The following is a 15,000-nucleotide window of genomic DNA, read 5'->3' on the forward strand; positions in this document are numbered from 1 at the left end:
TTGACTCACGGCTCTTGAGGCCACCGGAAGCGCCTTCGTGTTTTTCACATGAGTAAATGATTGTGTATCACGTGACTGTTCGCACACGCCAACGACATTCACACCATATGGTAGAACTCCTCATTCTGAGCACTTTTGCCTCTAGGACCGCCGCTGTCAATCAAACCGTTCGTTAAATATTGGAGATTATTTAAAAAAACTACTTTCGTGAACTAGTCCTAAGCTCTTGGCTCAACCTCGATAACTGTTAAAAAGCTTTAAACATATATTTCCTCAGTAAAATGCCTGTTTGAGAATTAAATGGTCTTTCCATCTCTGATCTAGGCACCGTCCCACTCTTTTTTTGATCACCTTTTTTTTGTATCATATATTTGAGTTATTATCATAAATTAGGGATCATTGGAAAGCTTACAAACTCAAAATTCATCCTGTTCAAACCGTTTTGAAATTGGACGTTGCGTTGCCATGGAAATGGTACTTTAAATTCTTCCAGCGGGCTCCTCCCCCTAGTGGGCGGTGTCATGTTTCATATTACAACATTTATTTGAACTACTTTATAATCAAAATCTTTTCTAATCTTGACAAAACACATATCGTCGGAAAGGTCTGAGTCTCAAGGTTCCATATTTGGTGACTGTTTATTGATGGAAGTGATATTGGGTCAGAAATTTACAGAAAAATGCATAAAAAAAACAATCAATGGAATTTCAATGACACCCGGTGCCTGTTTGTGGTACAGCGCCTAAACAAAATCAAATTTGGAACACAACTTGGTTAGACATATGGCTTTGATTTTATAGTAATTTTAGATTAAAACATTTTTGTAAAATATATATTATATATAAAATAAAAAATATTTAGTACAATATTTTTTATTTACAGTAAATTTAGACTTTTTCATACTTTCATATTCTGAATTTCTTTCACTTCAGCAATAATCTGCCGAGTGTCTGCTTTAAAAGGTCTATATTCCAAAGCGTTCTTGAATTACAGCCCTTTAAGTTTGAATAGTGCATTTTCATGTGTATTCTCAAAAAGGGGGGTGACAGTTAAGGGTTAATAAAACATAATACTTTTATACGCATGTGCTTGAAACAGTGTGGACGGACACACACACACAGTCTGAGAGGTTGAACTGGTATTGATGAGCAAGTGTGTGTGTTTTCAGGATCTATGCGGCCATCACTCGTGTGACACTCTGGGCATGGCTGACGTGGGCACCGTTTGTTCTCCGGAGCGGAGCTGCGCCATCATCGAGGACGACGGCCTGCACGCGGCGTTTACCGTGGCACATGAGATCGGTACAGACACGCACACACACATGACATATGAACAATCCACCTGCATGCACAAACACCTTGATGACATCACTTCCTGTGTGTGTGCAGGGCATCTGCTGGGTCTGTCCCATGATGACTCGAAGTTCTGCGAGGAGCGCTTCGGCTCCACTGAGGACAAGCGGCTGATGTCGTCCATCCTGACCTCCATCGACGCGTCCAAACCCTGGAGCCGCTGCACGTCCGCCACCATCACGGACTTCTTCGACGACGGCAACGGTGAGAAACGACCATATGTCATGGTAATGGTTACTATTTCAATCCGATAGGATCAGATTCGAGATTTCATGGATCTTGATTTTCTGATACTGCTTATTTTTTGCAGTTCATGCAGTAATGATCTTGAAATCATGGCACATTGTGCTTCTTAAATGGGTTGAAAATTGCATTTCATGTTTAATTTCTCTGTTTAATCTTTTTTTAACTTTCCAACTTCAAGCTTTAAATGTTATATTGAACTTAAAACCTTCAACCTTACAGTTTTTAAAACTATTTCAAACTTAAAACCTTCAAAATTAAAGTTTTTAAAACTATTTCAAACTTAAAACTTTCAAACTAAAAGCTTTTAAAACTATTTCAAACTTTAAAACTTCAATCCGATAGGATCAGATTCGAGATTTCATGGATCTTGATTTTCTGATACTGCTTATTTTTTACTGTTCATGCAGTAATGATCTGGAAATCATGGCACATTGTGCTTCTGAAATGGGTTGAAAATTGCATTTCATGTTTAATTTCTCAGTTTAATCTATAAAACATTTTTTTAACTTTCCAACTTCAAGCTTGAGACGTTATATCAAACTTAAAACCTTCAAACTTACAGTTTTTAAAACTAGTTCAAACTTAAAACCTTCAAACTTAAACTATTTCAAACTTAAAACCTTCAAACTTTAAGTTTTTAAAACTAAACTTAAAACTGCTTTAAATGTAAAGCTTTTAAAAACATTTTCAAACTTAAAACATTCAAACTTAAAGCATTTTAAAAACTATTTCAAACTTAAAACATTTAAAACTATTTCAAACTTAACTTTCAAACTTAAAGCATTAAAACTATTTCAAACTTAAAGCATTTCAAAACTGTTTCAAACTTAAAACTTTCAAACTTAAAGCTTTTAAAACTATTTCAAACTTAAAAATAGGATCCGATAGGATCAGATTTGAGATTTCATGGATCTTGATTTTCTGATACTGCGTATTTTTTGCTGTTCATGCAGTAATGATCTGGAAATCATGGCACATTGTGCTTCTTAAATGGGTTGAAAATTGCATTTCAGGTTTAATTTCTCGGTTTAATCTATACATTTTTTTTTTTACTTTCCAACTTCAAGCTTTAAACGTTATATCAAACTTAAAACCTTCAAACTTACAGTTTTTAAAACTATTTCAAACTTAAAACCTTCAAAATGTAAGTTTTTAAAACTATTTCAAACTTAACCTTCAAACTTAAAGTTTTTAAAACTATTTCAAACTTAAAACTGCTTTAAACGGAAAGCTTTTAAAAACATTTTCAAACTTAAAACCTTCAAACTTAAAGCATTTAAAACAATTTAAAACTTAAAACATTTAAAACTATTTAAAACTTAAAACATTTAAAACTATTTCAAACTTATCCTTCAAACTTAAAACATTTAAAACTATTTCAAACTTAAAACATTTAAAACTATTTCAAACTTAACCTTCAAACTTAAAACATTCAAAACTATTTCAAACTTAAAACATTTAAAACTATTTCAAACTTAAAACATTCAAAACTATTTCAAACTTAAAACATTCAAAACTATTTCAAACTTAAAACATTTAAAACTATTTCAAACGTAACTTTCAAACTTAAAGCATTTAAAACTATTTCAAACTTGATAGGATCAGATTCGAGATTTCATGGATCTTGATTTTCTGATACTGCTTATTTTTTGCTGTTCATGCAGTAATGATCTGGAAATCATGGCACATTGTGCTTCTTAAATGGGTTGAAAATTGCATTTCATGTTTTATTTCTCGGTTTAATCTATACATTTTTTTTTTACTCTCCAACTTCAAGCTTTAAACGTTATATCAAACTTAAAACCTTCAAAATGTAAGTTTTTAAACTATTTCAAACTTAAAACCTTCAAACTTAAACTATTTGAAACTTAAAACCTTCAAACTTAAAGTTTTTAAAATTATTTCAAACTTAAAACTGCTTTAAACGGAAAGCTTTTAAAAACATGTTCAAACTTAAAACCTTCAAACTTAAAGCATTTAAAACTATTTCAAACTTAAAACATTTCAAACTATTTCAAACTTAACCTTCAAACTTAAAGCATTTAAAACTATTTCAAACTTAAAGCATTTTAAAACTATTTCAAACTTAAAACTTTCAAACTTAAATCTTTTAAAACTATTTCAAACTTAAAAACTTCAATCCGATAGGATCAGATTCAAGATTTCATGGATCTTGATTTTCTAATACTGCTTATTGTTAGCTGTTCATGCAGTAATGATCTGGAAATCATGGCACATTGTGCTTCTTAAAAGGGTTGAAAATTGCATTTCATGTTTAATTTCTAACTTTATGTTGGTCAGTGTTGAGTTTGAGCTGGTTGAGTCTTAATCTAGTATTTTTTCTGTACTATTATTGTTTTCATGACATTATAAAAATCACTATATTGACCTGTGCACTTTCCTCACATCTTCCTCTCGTCGTGTGTGTCTGTAGCCGAGTGTTTGCTGGACGTCCCTCGTCTGCCTCTCCTGGGCCCCGAGGAGCTTCCCGGTCAGAGTTATGATGCCGTGCAGCAGTGCCGTTTAGCCTTCGGACCCGAGTACACTGTGTGTCCCGGGATGGACGTGTGCGCCCGCCTGTGGTGTGCCGTCATCAGGAAGGGCCAGATGGTGTGTCTGACCAAAAAACTGCCCGCTGTTGAGGGAACGCCGTGCGGGAAGGGAAGAATCTGTCTGCAGGGGAAATGTGTGGACAAGACCCGAAAGAGACACTACTCGGTAAGACCAGAGCTCAGAGGTGATGCTGTGAAGGTAAAAATGACCTTCATGATCTCAAACTCAAAGCTTTAAATACTATTTCAAACTTAAAACCTTCAAAATTTAAGTTTTTACAACTATTTTAAACTTCATGCTTTAAAATCTATTTTTTTAATTAAACTTTCAAACTTCAAGCTTTAAACGTTATATCAAACTTAAAACTTTCAAACTCAAAGCTTTTAAAACTATTTAAAACTTAAAACTGCTTTAAATGTAAAGATTTTAAAAACTATTTAAACTTAAAGCTTTTAAAACCATTTCAAACTTAAAACTGCTTTAAATGTAAAGATTTTAAAAACTATTTAAACTTAAAGTTTTTTTAACTATTTCAAACGTAAAATCCTTAAACTTAAAATTTTAAAAACGATTTCAAATATAAAACCTTCAAAATGAAAGCTTTTAAAACAATTTCAAACTTAAACATTTCAAACTTAAAGCTTTTAAAACTATTTTTTTTAACTTAAAACCTTCAAAATTTAAGTTTTTTAAATTATTTCAAATGTAAACCCGTTAAACTTAAAATTTAAAAAATTTCAAACGTAAAACTTTCAAACTTAAAGCTTTTAAAACTATTTCAAACTTAACCTTCAAACTTAAAGCTTTTAAAACTATTTCAAACTTAAAGCTGCTTTAAATGTAAAGATTTTAAAAACGATTTAAGCTTAAAGCTTTTAAAACTTAAAACCTTCAAAATGTACGTTTTTAAAATTATTTCAAATGTAAAACCCCTAAACTTAAAAATGTTTAAACTATTTCAAACGTAAAACTTTCAAATGTAAAGCTTTTAAAACTATTTCAAATTTAAAACCTTCAAACTTAAAACCTTCAAACGTAAAGCTTTTAAGAACTTTTTCAAACTTAAAACTGCTTCAAATTTCACGTTTTTAAAGCTTTTAAACTTAAAACCTACTTTCAACAAAGTTTGTCTAGATGATATTTCGATGGACTTTACTCTCAGCTGACGTCATCAGTCCCTCTTATTTACCAACCGTATTTTGAGAAAATCAGTCCCACATACATTTGTTAGTAAATGTTACTTTCATAATTTACTAATACATTATTAAAATAAGACTGATTGTCAACTTATTCTACTAACCCTAACCTGACAGTCTACTAATACTCTGTGTGAGTTGACATGTGGTAGCTTATAGTTAGTAGAATAGGGACAATGAAAATAAAGCTGCTTGTCTTGCTTCTATTGCTCTTCGTCCTGTTATGTCTCTAAACAACTGTGGCTTGTTTATTGGTTGGTCTGTTTTAACCACACCCGTGCTGTAATCCATCTGGTTTCCAGTGTTTCTCTGAGCTTTAAAAGATTGATCTCTCTCACCGGTTCACATAATAAACATCAGATATCTCAGGTTTCAATGAGTTCTGCGGTCTCTGTGTTTCAGTGAGGAATTCCTGCAGTTCTTCAGACACGCCGATCGATCTCTCTCTCTCTCCCTCGCTTCATCATATTGATTCCTCTTCTGTTTATCAGATGTTCACCTTCAGAATAGCTTCACACTACTGAGAAGAAGTGGTGCTTTTGATGCTTGAGTCACATGTTTGAGCTCACCAAGGCTGCGTCCTTGCTGGATAAAAAGATTCATTTGATTAGCCCTTCCTCTCTTAACTCTGTTATCCTCGTGTATCAGGCTGTTCTGAGGTAACTAGATTAGTATCAAACACGTTTAACCGGCAGGAATTTCCCATCCTCTCGGCTGGCCGGCCGGTCCGGGTATTTTTATCCGCGTCTCCGAGGTCATTAAGTGTTTTAGGGACTCATTTTGGTCCCGGTGAAGAATGTTCCCCTTGTGCGATGCATGCGTGTTTGTTTGTCGCATGAAGTGAGGCGGAAATGCGGTTCTGCTGTCTCTTTCACACACCCTTCCTCTCGCTGAATGTCCAGTGTTCAGGTTTCTCGCTCGTTTCGGGTGTTTTGGGTTTGTTTACTGCCAGTCGGTGAATGGATGTGCTCAAACTTTTACATAAAACACTCGCTTCTGCCCCATTTCTGCCCATTCATGTCCCTGAATTCACAAGATGGTAAAGAACAGCACAGCTAACAGTCCTATAGTGTGTGTGTGTGTGTGTGTGTGTGTGTGTGTGTGTGTGTGTGTGTGTGTGTGTGTGTGTGTGTGTGTGTGTGTGTGTGTGTGTGTGTGTGTGTGTGTGTGTGTGTGTGTGTGTGTGTGTGTGTGTGTGTGTGTGTGTGTGTGTGTGTGTGTGTGTGTGTGTGTGTGTGTGTGTAGTTTTAGCTCAGAATACCCCACAGATCATTTTTATAGCATGTTAAAATTGTTACTTTTTGAGGGTGAGCAAAAATGCGCCGTTTTTGTGTGTGTCCCTTTAAATGCAAATGAGCAGCTGCTCCCCGCCCACATTCAAGAAGAGGGTGGAGCTTCAAGAACTCATGTTAGCAGCTCAGATGAGTCGGACAATGATGAAGAGACGACATGTAGAACGAGACAGGACGCTTCTGAAGGGATAGATGATGAGTTTATGAGTTAACCATCTTCAGGCATTGATTAGCATATTCTGTCATGATAATCTGTAAAGCGCTGGTGTGGGGTAAGATGAGCCAGAGAATATCTGCTGATGAAGAGAGAACAGGGATAGTTCAGTGTAATTACGGTTATAACTGATGATGACATCTCGCTTTATGACACGCTATTGCGTTTGTGTTCGTACTGTATCAATAAATGTGAAAGAATACAGCAACTCTTCCTCTTCTCCACATGTTCCCGGGGGCGGGGTTATGTAAATGTTAGGGTTAGTGATGTCACAGAAACATTCCGTTTGATCATTCGTTATGAGAACGTTACATTTGAAAGTTCTCTGATCATTCCCAAACAAATAGTAACATTTAAAAAACATTAAACGAATGTCCAACTAGAACGGTTCCATGAGTGATGTATAAATAATGTTATTAACCCTTAAATGCATTAATGTTTCGCCAATCAATATTACATATTCGCCGACCCAGATCTATATCTAACACTAAACGCCGCAATATTATAAATATCTACTGATATTTTAATAACAATTCAAAAAGAAGAAAATTATGCACATCTTTTGTAACGTAGAAGGGTTCAATTTGAGCAGATTATTTTCCCCATCATCACTTTCCTCATCAGAGCTCATTTAATATCTCAACCATATATTCTCAAAACTATCATTTTCAACGTCTTCATAATCAATATTTTGATCTCTGGCAGCTTCTTACCAGATCCACCATCAGTCGCACGAATATTTGAGTAATTGAGTCATTTTAAGTTTTACCAGTGTGCTCTTGTATTTTATAATGAGTGAATCTTTGTTATCATTGTGTATCAGACATCGCCACCTTGAGGAATAAACATGAATTGCACTTATTGAGTCATTGGAGATTCGATAATCTCGCTAGCCACGACGCATGCGCGAGAATATGACACAGATCCAGCGTTCGGGAATCCATGAAATGCACACTTAAGCCCCATTTTGAGAACTACGCCGAGACCTAAAGCACGATCAATGTAGAATTCAACAGCTGAGATACGCACGTCTTCCTCTGCTTGTAAACAAATCTCTTCTGGGTCATGTGTCCGAACGCCGGATCTGCGTCATATTCTCACGCATGCGTCGTGGAGACACACACGGAAGACAAGAACAAGTTGGATAAAGGTGTTATTTTGATTTTTTATGCGCACAAAAACTATTGTCGTCGCATCGTAAAATTATTGTAGAGTCACTGTGGTGAGATGGACTTTGTAACGACGTTTTTAGTGCCTTTTATGGGTCTTGTGAGTGTAAATGTACTGAATGCCAATGGAGGCCAATCTGAAGCCTTTCTCAGCATCAGCTTTACACTAAAATATCTTAAATGTGTTCCGAATATCTTACGGGTGTCGAACGACATAAGGGTGAGTAATTAATGACAGAATTTTCATTTTTGGGTGAACTAACGCTTTAAGAAGGTTGATGTCTAACTGTAAAAAATAGGAAGTGAATGACGTCCCGGGTCGATAAAGACCCGAGTTTAAGGGTTCATAACTTTGAAAGAACACTCTATTGCCCTGTTAGCGGTGAATGAGTCTGTTTGTGTTGTATGTGTGTCTGCTTATGCCCCGTTGTAACTCTCTATCGGTCCGTCTGGCAGACGTCTAACCACGGCAGCTGGAGCTCCTGGGGTCCGTGGGGTTCGTGTTCCCGCTCGTGCGGAGGCGGCGTCCAGTTTGCTCATCGTCTCTGCAACAACCCTCCTCCCCGAAACAACGGCCGCTACTGCACGGGAAAGAGAGCCGTCTACAGGTCCTGTAGCGTCACGCCATGCCCATCAGCCAGTGAGTGTCCTCAGATACACACATCATCCCTTACAGATCACAGAATGCATGGGAATGAGTTTATGCAATATGACAGTCGAGAAAAAATTATCATAAATAGGTAATTGATGCACTGCAAAAAAGGCTTTTCTTACTTAGTATTTTTGTCTTGTTTTCAGTCCAAATATCTAAAAAAATCTTACATTAAGAAGCATTTACTACACCCTTAAAAATAAAGGTGCCAAGAAGAACCAAAAAGGGGTTTTCACAGTGATGCCATAGAAGAACAATTTTTGGTTCCCTGAAGAACCGTTTTGTGCAAGGTTCTTTAAAGAACCATTTTTTCTAACCATTTTATAGTCTAAAGAACCTTTCTGCACTACAAAGAACCTTTTCTGCAATGGAAAGGCTCTTTGGATATTAAAGGTTCTTCATGGAACCATACACTTCGCCAAAGAACCATTTTAGAACCTTTATTTTTAAGAGTGTAGACAAGCAAAAGTTTTTGTCTTGTTTTGGGGGAAAAAGAACTCAAAATTAAGGGAGTTTTTTCTTAAAATAAGCAAAATAATCTGCCAGTGGGGTAAGCAAAATAATATTGTTTTCTGTTTGAATTAAAATGATTTGTCTTACCCCATTGGCAGATTATTTTAGAATACTACAAAAATACTAAGTAAGAAAAAAAATGTGTGCATTGAGATTTTAGGTTAAAATGTACAGTATATGAATGTATAACCTAAAGAAGCTGTGAATCATCGCTGTATCAATAGTGCATTTTAATGGTCCTGTAGTCTAACATGATTTTTCTTTTAAGATATGCTTTTTTAACTCAAATATTAATATTAATTATGGTCATTGCACTTTAATGAAAGTAACTTAATGATTAAAACACTTAATACTAATAAGAATAATATATTTCATAATGTTAATATTTAAACTATTCAAAATGTGTTAATATTTTTTATTTAATGTATAATTAATAATAATAATTTAATAAAAAAGCTAATGAAAAATGACATGTATAATAATATTAATGACAGTCATGGCACTTTAATAAAGATAAACTTAAAAATAATAAAAAATATAATGAAAAAATTTATAATTTTATCAAATTTAATTAATGATTAAAACAATAATTGTAATAATAACAAAGAACGTATTAATGAGAATAATATATTTCATGATGTTGTTGTTAAAAATAGCAAATTATTTTTTCATTTATTAAAATTATGATAAAAAAATAAATAAAAGTGTCTTAATAAAAAATAATAAAACTATATACTCCTTCAATTAATTTGAGCTCATGAAAACTACACATATAATCATATTAATGTCAGTCATGGCACTTGATAAACATAAATAAAGATAAACGTAATAAATAATATAAGAATGTATTTAATAATACCACTTTTATTGTTTATAAGAAACTATAAAGTTATGTTCATTAAAAATTAATAAATGAATAAAATTAATAAAAAATTGAAAGATAACTAAAATATACTATTTCAGTTAATTTGATTATATATTATTAAATATATTATTTGTCATGACAGTAATGGCACTTTAATAAGATACATTTAATTAAAAAAATAATTAAAAATGTAACGTGTAAAAAAATAATAAAACTTTATTCCATTTTTTTAATTAATTTGATCTCATGAAAATTACCGAAATAATATTTTATAATAATTAAAATAATAATAATTTAATAAAAAAAGTTAATGAAAAATGACATATATAATAATATTAATTACAGTCATGGCACTTTAATAAAGATAAACTTAAAAATAATAAAACAATACAAAATATAATACAAAAATAACAAAATAATAAAATAAAAAATTATTAATGAGTAATATATTTCATAATATTGTTGTTGTTGTTGTTGTTGTTGTTGTTGTTGTTGTTGTTGTTGTTGTTGTTGTTGTTGTTGTTGTTGTTGTTAATATTTAAATGATTAAAAATTAGCAAATCATTTTTGAATTAATAAAATTATTAAAAAAAAAAAAAAAATGTGAACTCTATATACTCCTTCAATTAATTTGAGCTCATGAAAACTACACATATAATCATATTAATGTCAGTCATGGCATTTGATAAACATAAATAAAGATAAACTTAATAAATAATATAAGAATATATTTAATAATACCACTTTTATTGTTTATAAGAAACTATAAAATTCTGTTCATTTAAAATAAATAAATAAATAAAAAGTCCATATTCTATTTCAGTTAATTTGAATATATTATTAAATATATTATTACATATATGTAATAATATTATTGACAGTCATGGCTGTCATTTTATTACAGAGATACATTTAAACTGATTTGCTGGTCTACGCTGTTCAGACGGGAGACCAGCTCAGACCAGCTCAGACCAGCAAAGCATTCTAGACACATTTTATGTCAACTACACAAATATGGTAATATGTTTATTAAAAACTGTAAAAATAAACTAAGTGATTTAAATGCACAAAGCACTGCAAAGCAAACGTTGTGTGTGAGAGAAACTTCAGAGTGTGTTTCATGTGTCCGTGTCAGGTAAGAGCTTTAGACAGGAGCAGTGTGAGGTGCGGAACGGCCCTCAGACGGACCCTAAAGGAGTCAAGACCTTCGTGGAATGGGTGCCGAAGTTCGCCGGCGTCCTTCCCAAAGACATGTGCAAACTCACCTGCCGGGCCAAAGGGACGGGATACTACGTGGTGTTCGCACAGAGGGTGAGAGAGACCTCAGATCACCTCAGATCACCACAGATCACCACAGATCACCTCAGATCACCACAGATCACCTCAGATCACCACACACAGATCACCTCAGATCACCACAGATCACCACAGATCACCACACACAGATCACCTCAGATCACCACAGATCACCACAGATCACCACAGATCACCTCAGACCACCTCAGATCACCTCAGATCACCACACACAGATCACCACAGATCACCACAGATCACCACAGATCACCACAGATCACCACACACAGATCACCACAGATCACCTCAGATCACCACAGATCACCACACACAGATCACCTCAGATCACCTCAGATCACCTCAGATCACCACACACAGATCACCTCAGATCACCACAGATCACCACAGATCACCACAGATCACCTCAGATCACCACAGATCACCACACACAGATCACCTCAGATCACCTCAGATCACCACAGATCACCACACACAGATCACCTCAGATCACCTCAGATCACCACACACAGATCACCTCAGATCACCACAGATCACCACAGATCACCACAGATCACCACACACAGATCACCACAGATCACCTCAGATCACCACAGATCACCACACACAGATCACCTCAGATCACCTCAGATCACCTCAGATCACCACACACAGATCACCTCAGATCACCACAGATCACCACACACAGATCACCTCAGATCACCACAGATCACCACAGATCACCACACACAGATCACCTCAGATCACCTCAGATCACCTCAGATCACCACAGATCACCTCAGATCACCTCAGATCACCTCAGATCACCTCAGATCACCACACACAGATCACCTCAGATCACCTCAGATCACCTCAGATCACCTGATATCACCACAGATCACCTCAGATCACCACAGATCACCTCAGATCACCACAGATCACCACAGATCACCTCAGATCACCACAGATCACCTCAGATCACCACAGATCACCACAGATCACCTCAGATCACCACAGATCACCACAGATCACCTCAGACCACCACAGATCACCTCAGATCACCTCAGATCACCACAGATCACCACAGATCACCTCAGACCACCTCAGATCACCACAGATCACCACAGATCACCACACACAGATCACCTCAGATCACCTCAGATCACCACAGATCACCACAGATCACCTCAGATCACCACAGATCACCACAGATCACCTCAGATCACCACAGATCACCACAGATCACCTCAGATCACCTCAGATCACCTCAGATCACCACAGATCACCTCAGATCACCACAGATCACCACAGATCACCTCAGATCACCTCAGATCACCACAGATCACCTCAGATCACCTCAGATCACCACAGATCACCACAGATCACCTCAGATCACCACAGATCACCTCAGATCACCTCAGATCACCACAGATCACCACAGATCACCTCAGATCACCACAGATCACCACAGATCACGTCAGATCACCTCAGATCACCACAGATCACCTCAGATCACCACAGATCACCACAGATCACCACAGATCACCTCAGATCACCACAGATCACCTCAGATCACCACAGATCACCACAGATCACCACAGATCACCTCAGACCACCACAGATCACCTCAGATCACCTCAGATCACCACAGATCACCACAGATCACCTCAGACCACCACAGATCACCACAGATCACCTCAGACCACCACAGATCACCACAGATCACCACAGATCACCTCAGATCACCTCAGATCACCACAGATCACCACAGATCACCTCAGACCACCACAGATCACCTCAGATCACCTCAGATCACCACAGATCACCACAGATCACCTCAGATCACCTCAGATCACCACAGATCACCACAGATCACCTCAGATCACCACAGATCACCTCAGATCACCTCAGATCACCACAGATCACCACAGATCACCTCAGATCACCTGAGATCACCACAGATCACCACAGACCACCACAGATCACCTCAGATCACCACAGATCACCACAGATCACCTCAGATCACCACAGATCACCACAGATCACCTCAGATCACCACAGATCACCTCAGATCACCACAGATCACCACAGATCACCTCAGATCACCACAGATCACCACAGATCCCCTCAGATCACCACAGATCACCTCAGATCACCACAGATCACCGCAGATCACCACAGATCACCACAGATCACCTCAGATCACCACAGATCACCACAGATCACCTCAGACCACCACAGATCACCTCAGATCACCTCAGACCACCACAGATCACCTCAGATCATCTCAGATCACCACAGATCACCACAGATCACCTCACACAGATCACCACACACAAATCACCTCAGATCACCACAGATCACCTCAGATCACCACAGATCACCACAGATCACCGAAGATCACCTCACACAGATCACCACACACAAATCACCTCAGATCACCGAAGATCACCTCACACAGATCACCACACACAAATCACCACAGATCACCACAGATCACCACAGATCACCACAGATCACCTCAGATCACCACAGATCACCTCAGATCACCTCAGATCACCACAGATCACCACAGATCACCACAGATCACCTCAGATCACCACAGATCACCTCAGACCACCACAGATCACCACAGATCACCACAGATCACCACAGATCACCTCAGATCACCTGATATCACCACAGATCACCACAGATCACCACAGATCACCTCAGATCACCTCAGACCACCACAGATCACCACAGATCACCACAGATCACCTCAGATCACCTCATATCACCACAGATCACCACAGATCACCACAGATCACCTCAGATCACCTCAGATCACCACAGATCACCTCAGACCACCACAGATCACCACAGATCACCACAGATCACCTGCTATCACCACAGATCACCTCAGATCACCACAGATCACCTCAGACCACCACAGATCACCATAGATCACCTCAGATCACCACAGATCACCTCAGACCACCACAGATCACCACAGATCACCACAGATCACCACAGATCACCTCAGATCACCTGATATCACCACAGATCACCACAGATCACCTCAGATCACCACAGATCACCACAGATCACCTCAGATCACCACAGATCACCTCAGACCACCACAGATCACCACAGATCACCACAGATCACCACAGATCACCACAGATCACCTCAGATCACCTGATATCACCACAGATCACCACAGACCACCACAGATCACCACAGATCACCTCAGATCACCTGATATCACCACAGATCACCACAGATCACCTCAGATCACCACAGATCACCACAGATCACCACAGATCACCTCAGATCACCACAGATCACCACAGGTCACCTCAGGTCACCGCAGATCACCTCAGGTCACCTCAGATCACCACAGTTCACCTCAGATCACCACAGATCACCACAGATCACCTCAGATCACCTCAGGTCACCTCAGATCACCACAGTTCCCCTCAGATCACCACAGATCACCACAGATCACCTCAGATCACCTCAGATCACCACAGATCACCTCAGATCACCACAGATCACCACAGATCACCACAGATCACCTCAGATCACCACAGATCACCTCAGATCACCTCAGATCACCTCAGATCACCACAGATCACCACAGATCCAGATCCTGGACATGAGATTCTGCTGTGAA

At 37.4% G+C, this 15,000-nt stretch overlaps 1 protein-coding gene across 1 annotated transcript in view; it reads left to right on the top strand.

Moving 5' to 3' along the window:
• Positions 1–15,000, top strand: part of adamts5 (ADAM metallopeptidase with thrombospondin type 1 motif, 5 (aggrecanase-2)) — a gene marked incomplete at its 5' end in the record, with an annotated part of 48,813 nt that overhangs the window by 22,316 nt on the left and 11,497 nt on the right. Inside the window, 5 exons of the mRNA XM_079811646.1 lie at positions 1,169–1,301; positions 1,389–1,556; positions 4,033–4,316; positions 8,479–8,662; positions 11,188–11,363. Coding sequence (XP_079667772.1) covers positions 1,169–1,301; positions 1,389–1,556; positions 4,033–4,316; positions 8,479–8,662; positions 11,188–11,363 — 945 coding nt within the window. The remainder of the gene's footprint in view (positions 1–1,168; positions 1,302–1,388; positions 1,557–4,032; positions 4,317–8,478; positions 8,663–11,187; positions 11,364–15,000) is intronic.

Source organism: Gobio gobio (assembly GCF_949357685.1).
Source record: "Gobio gobio genome assembly, chromosome: 3".
Taxonomy (NCBI): domain Eukaryota; kingdom Metazoa; phylum Chordata; class Actinopteri; order Cypriniformes; family Gobionidae; genus Gobio; species Gobio gobio.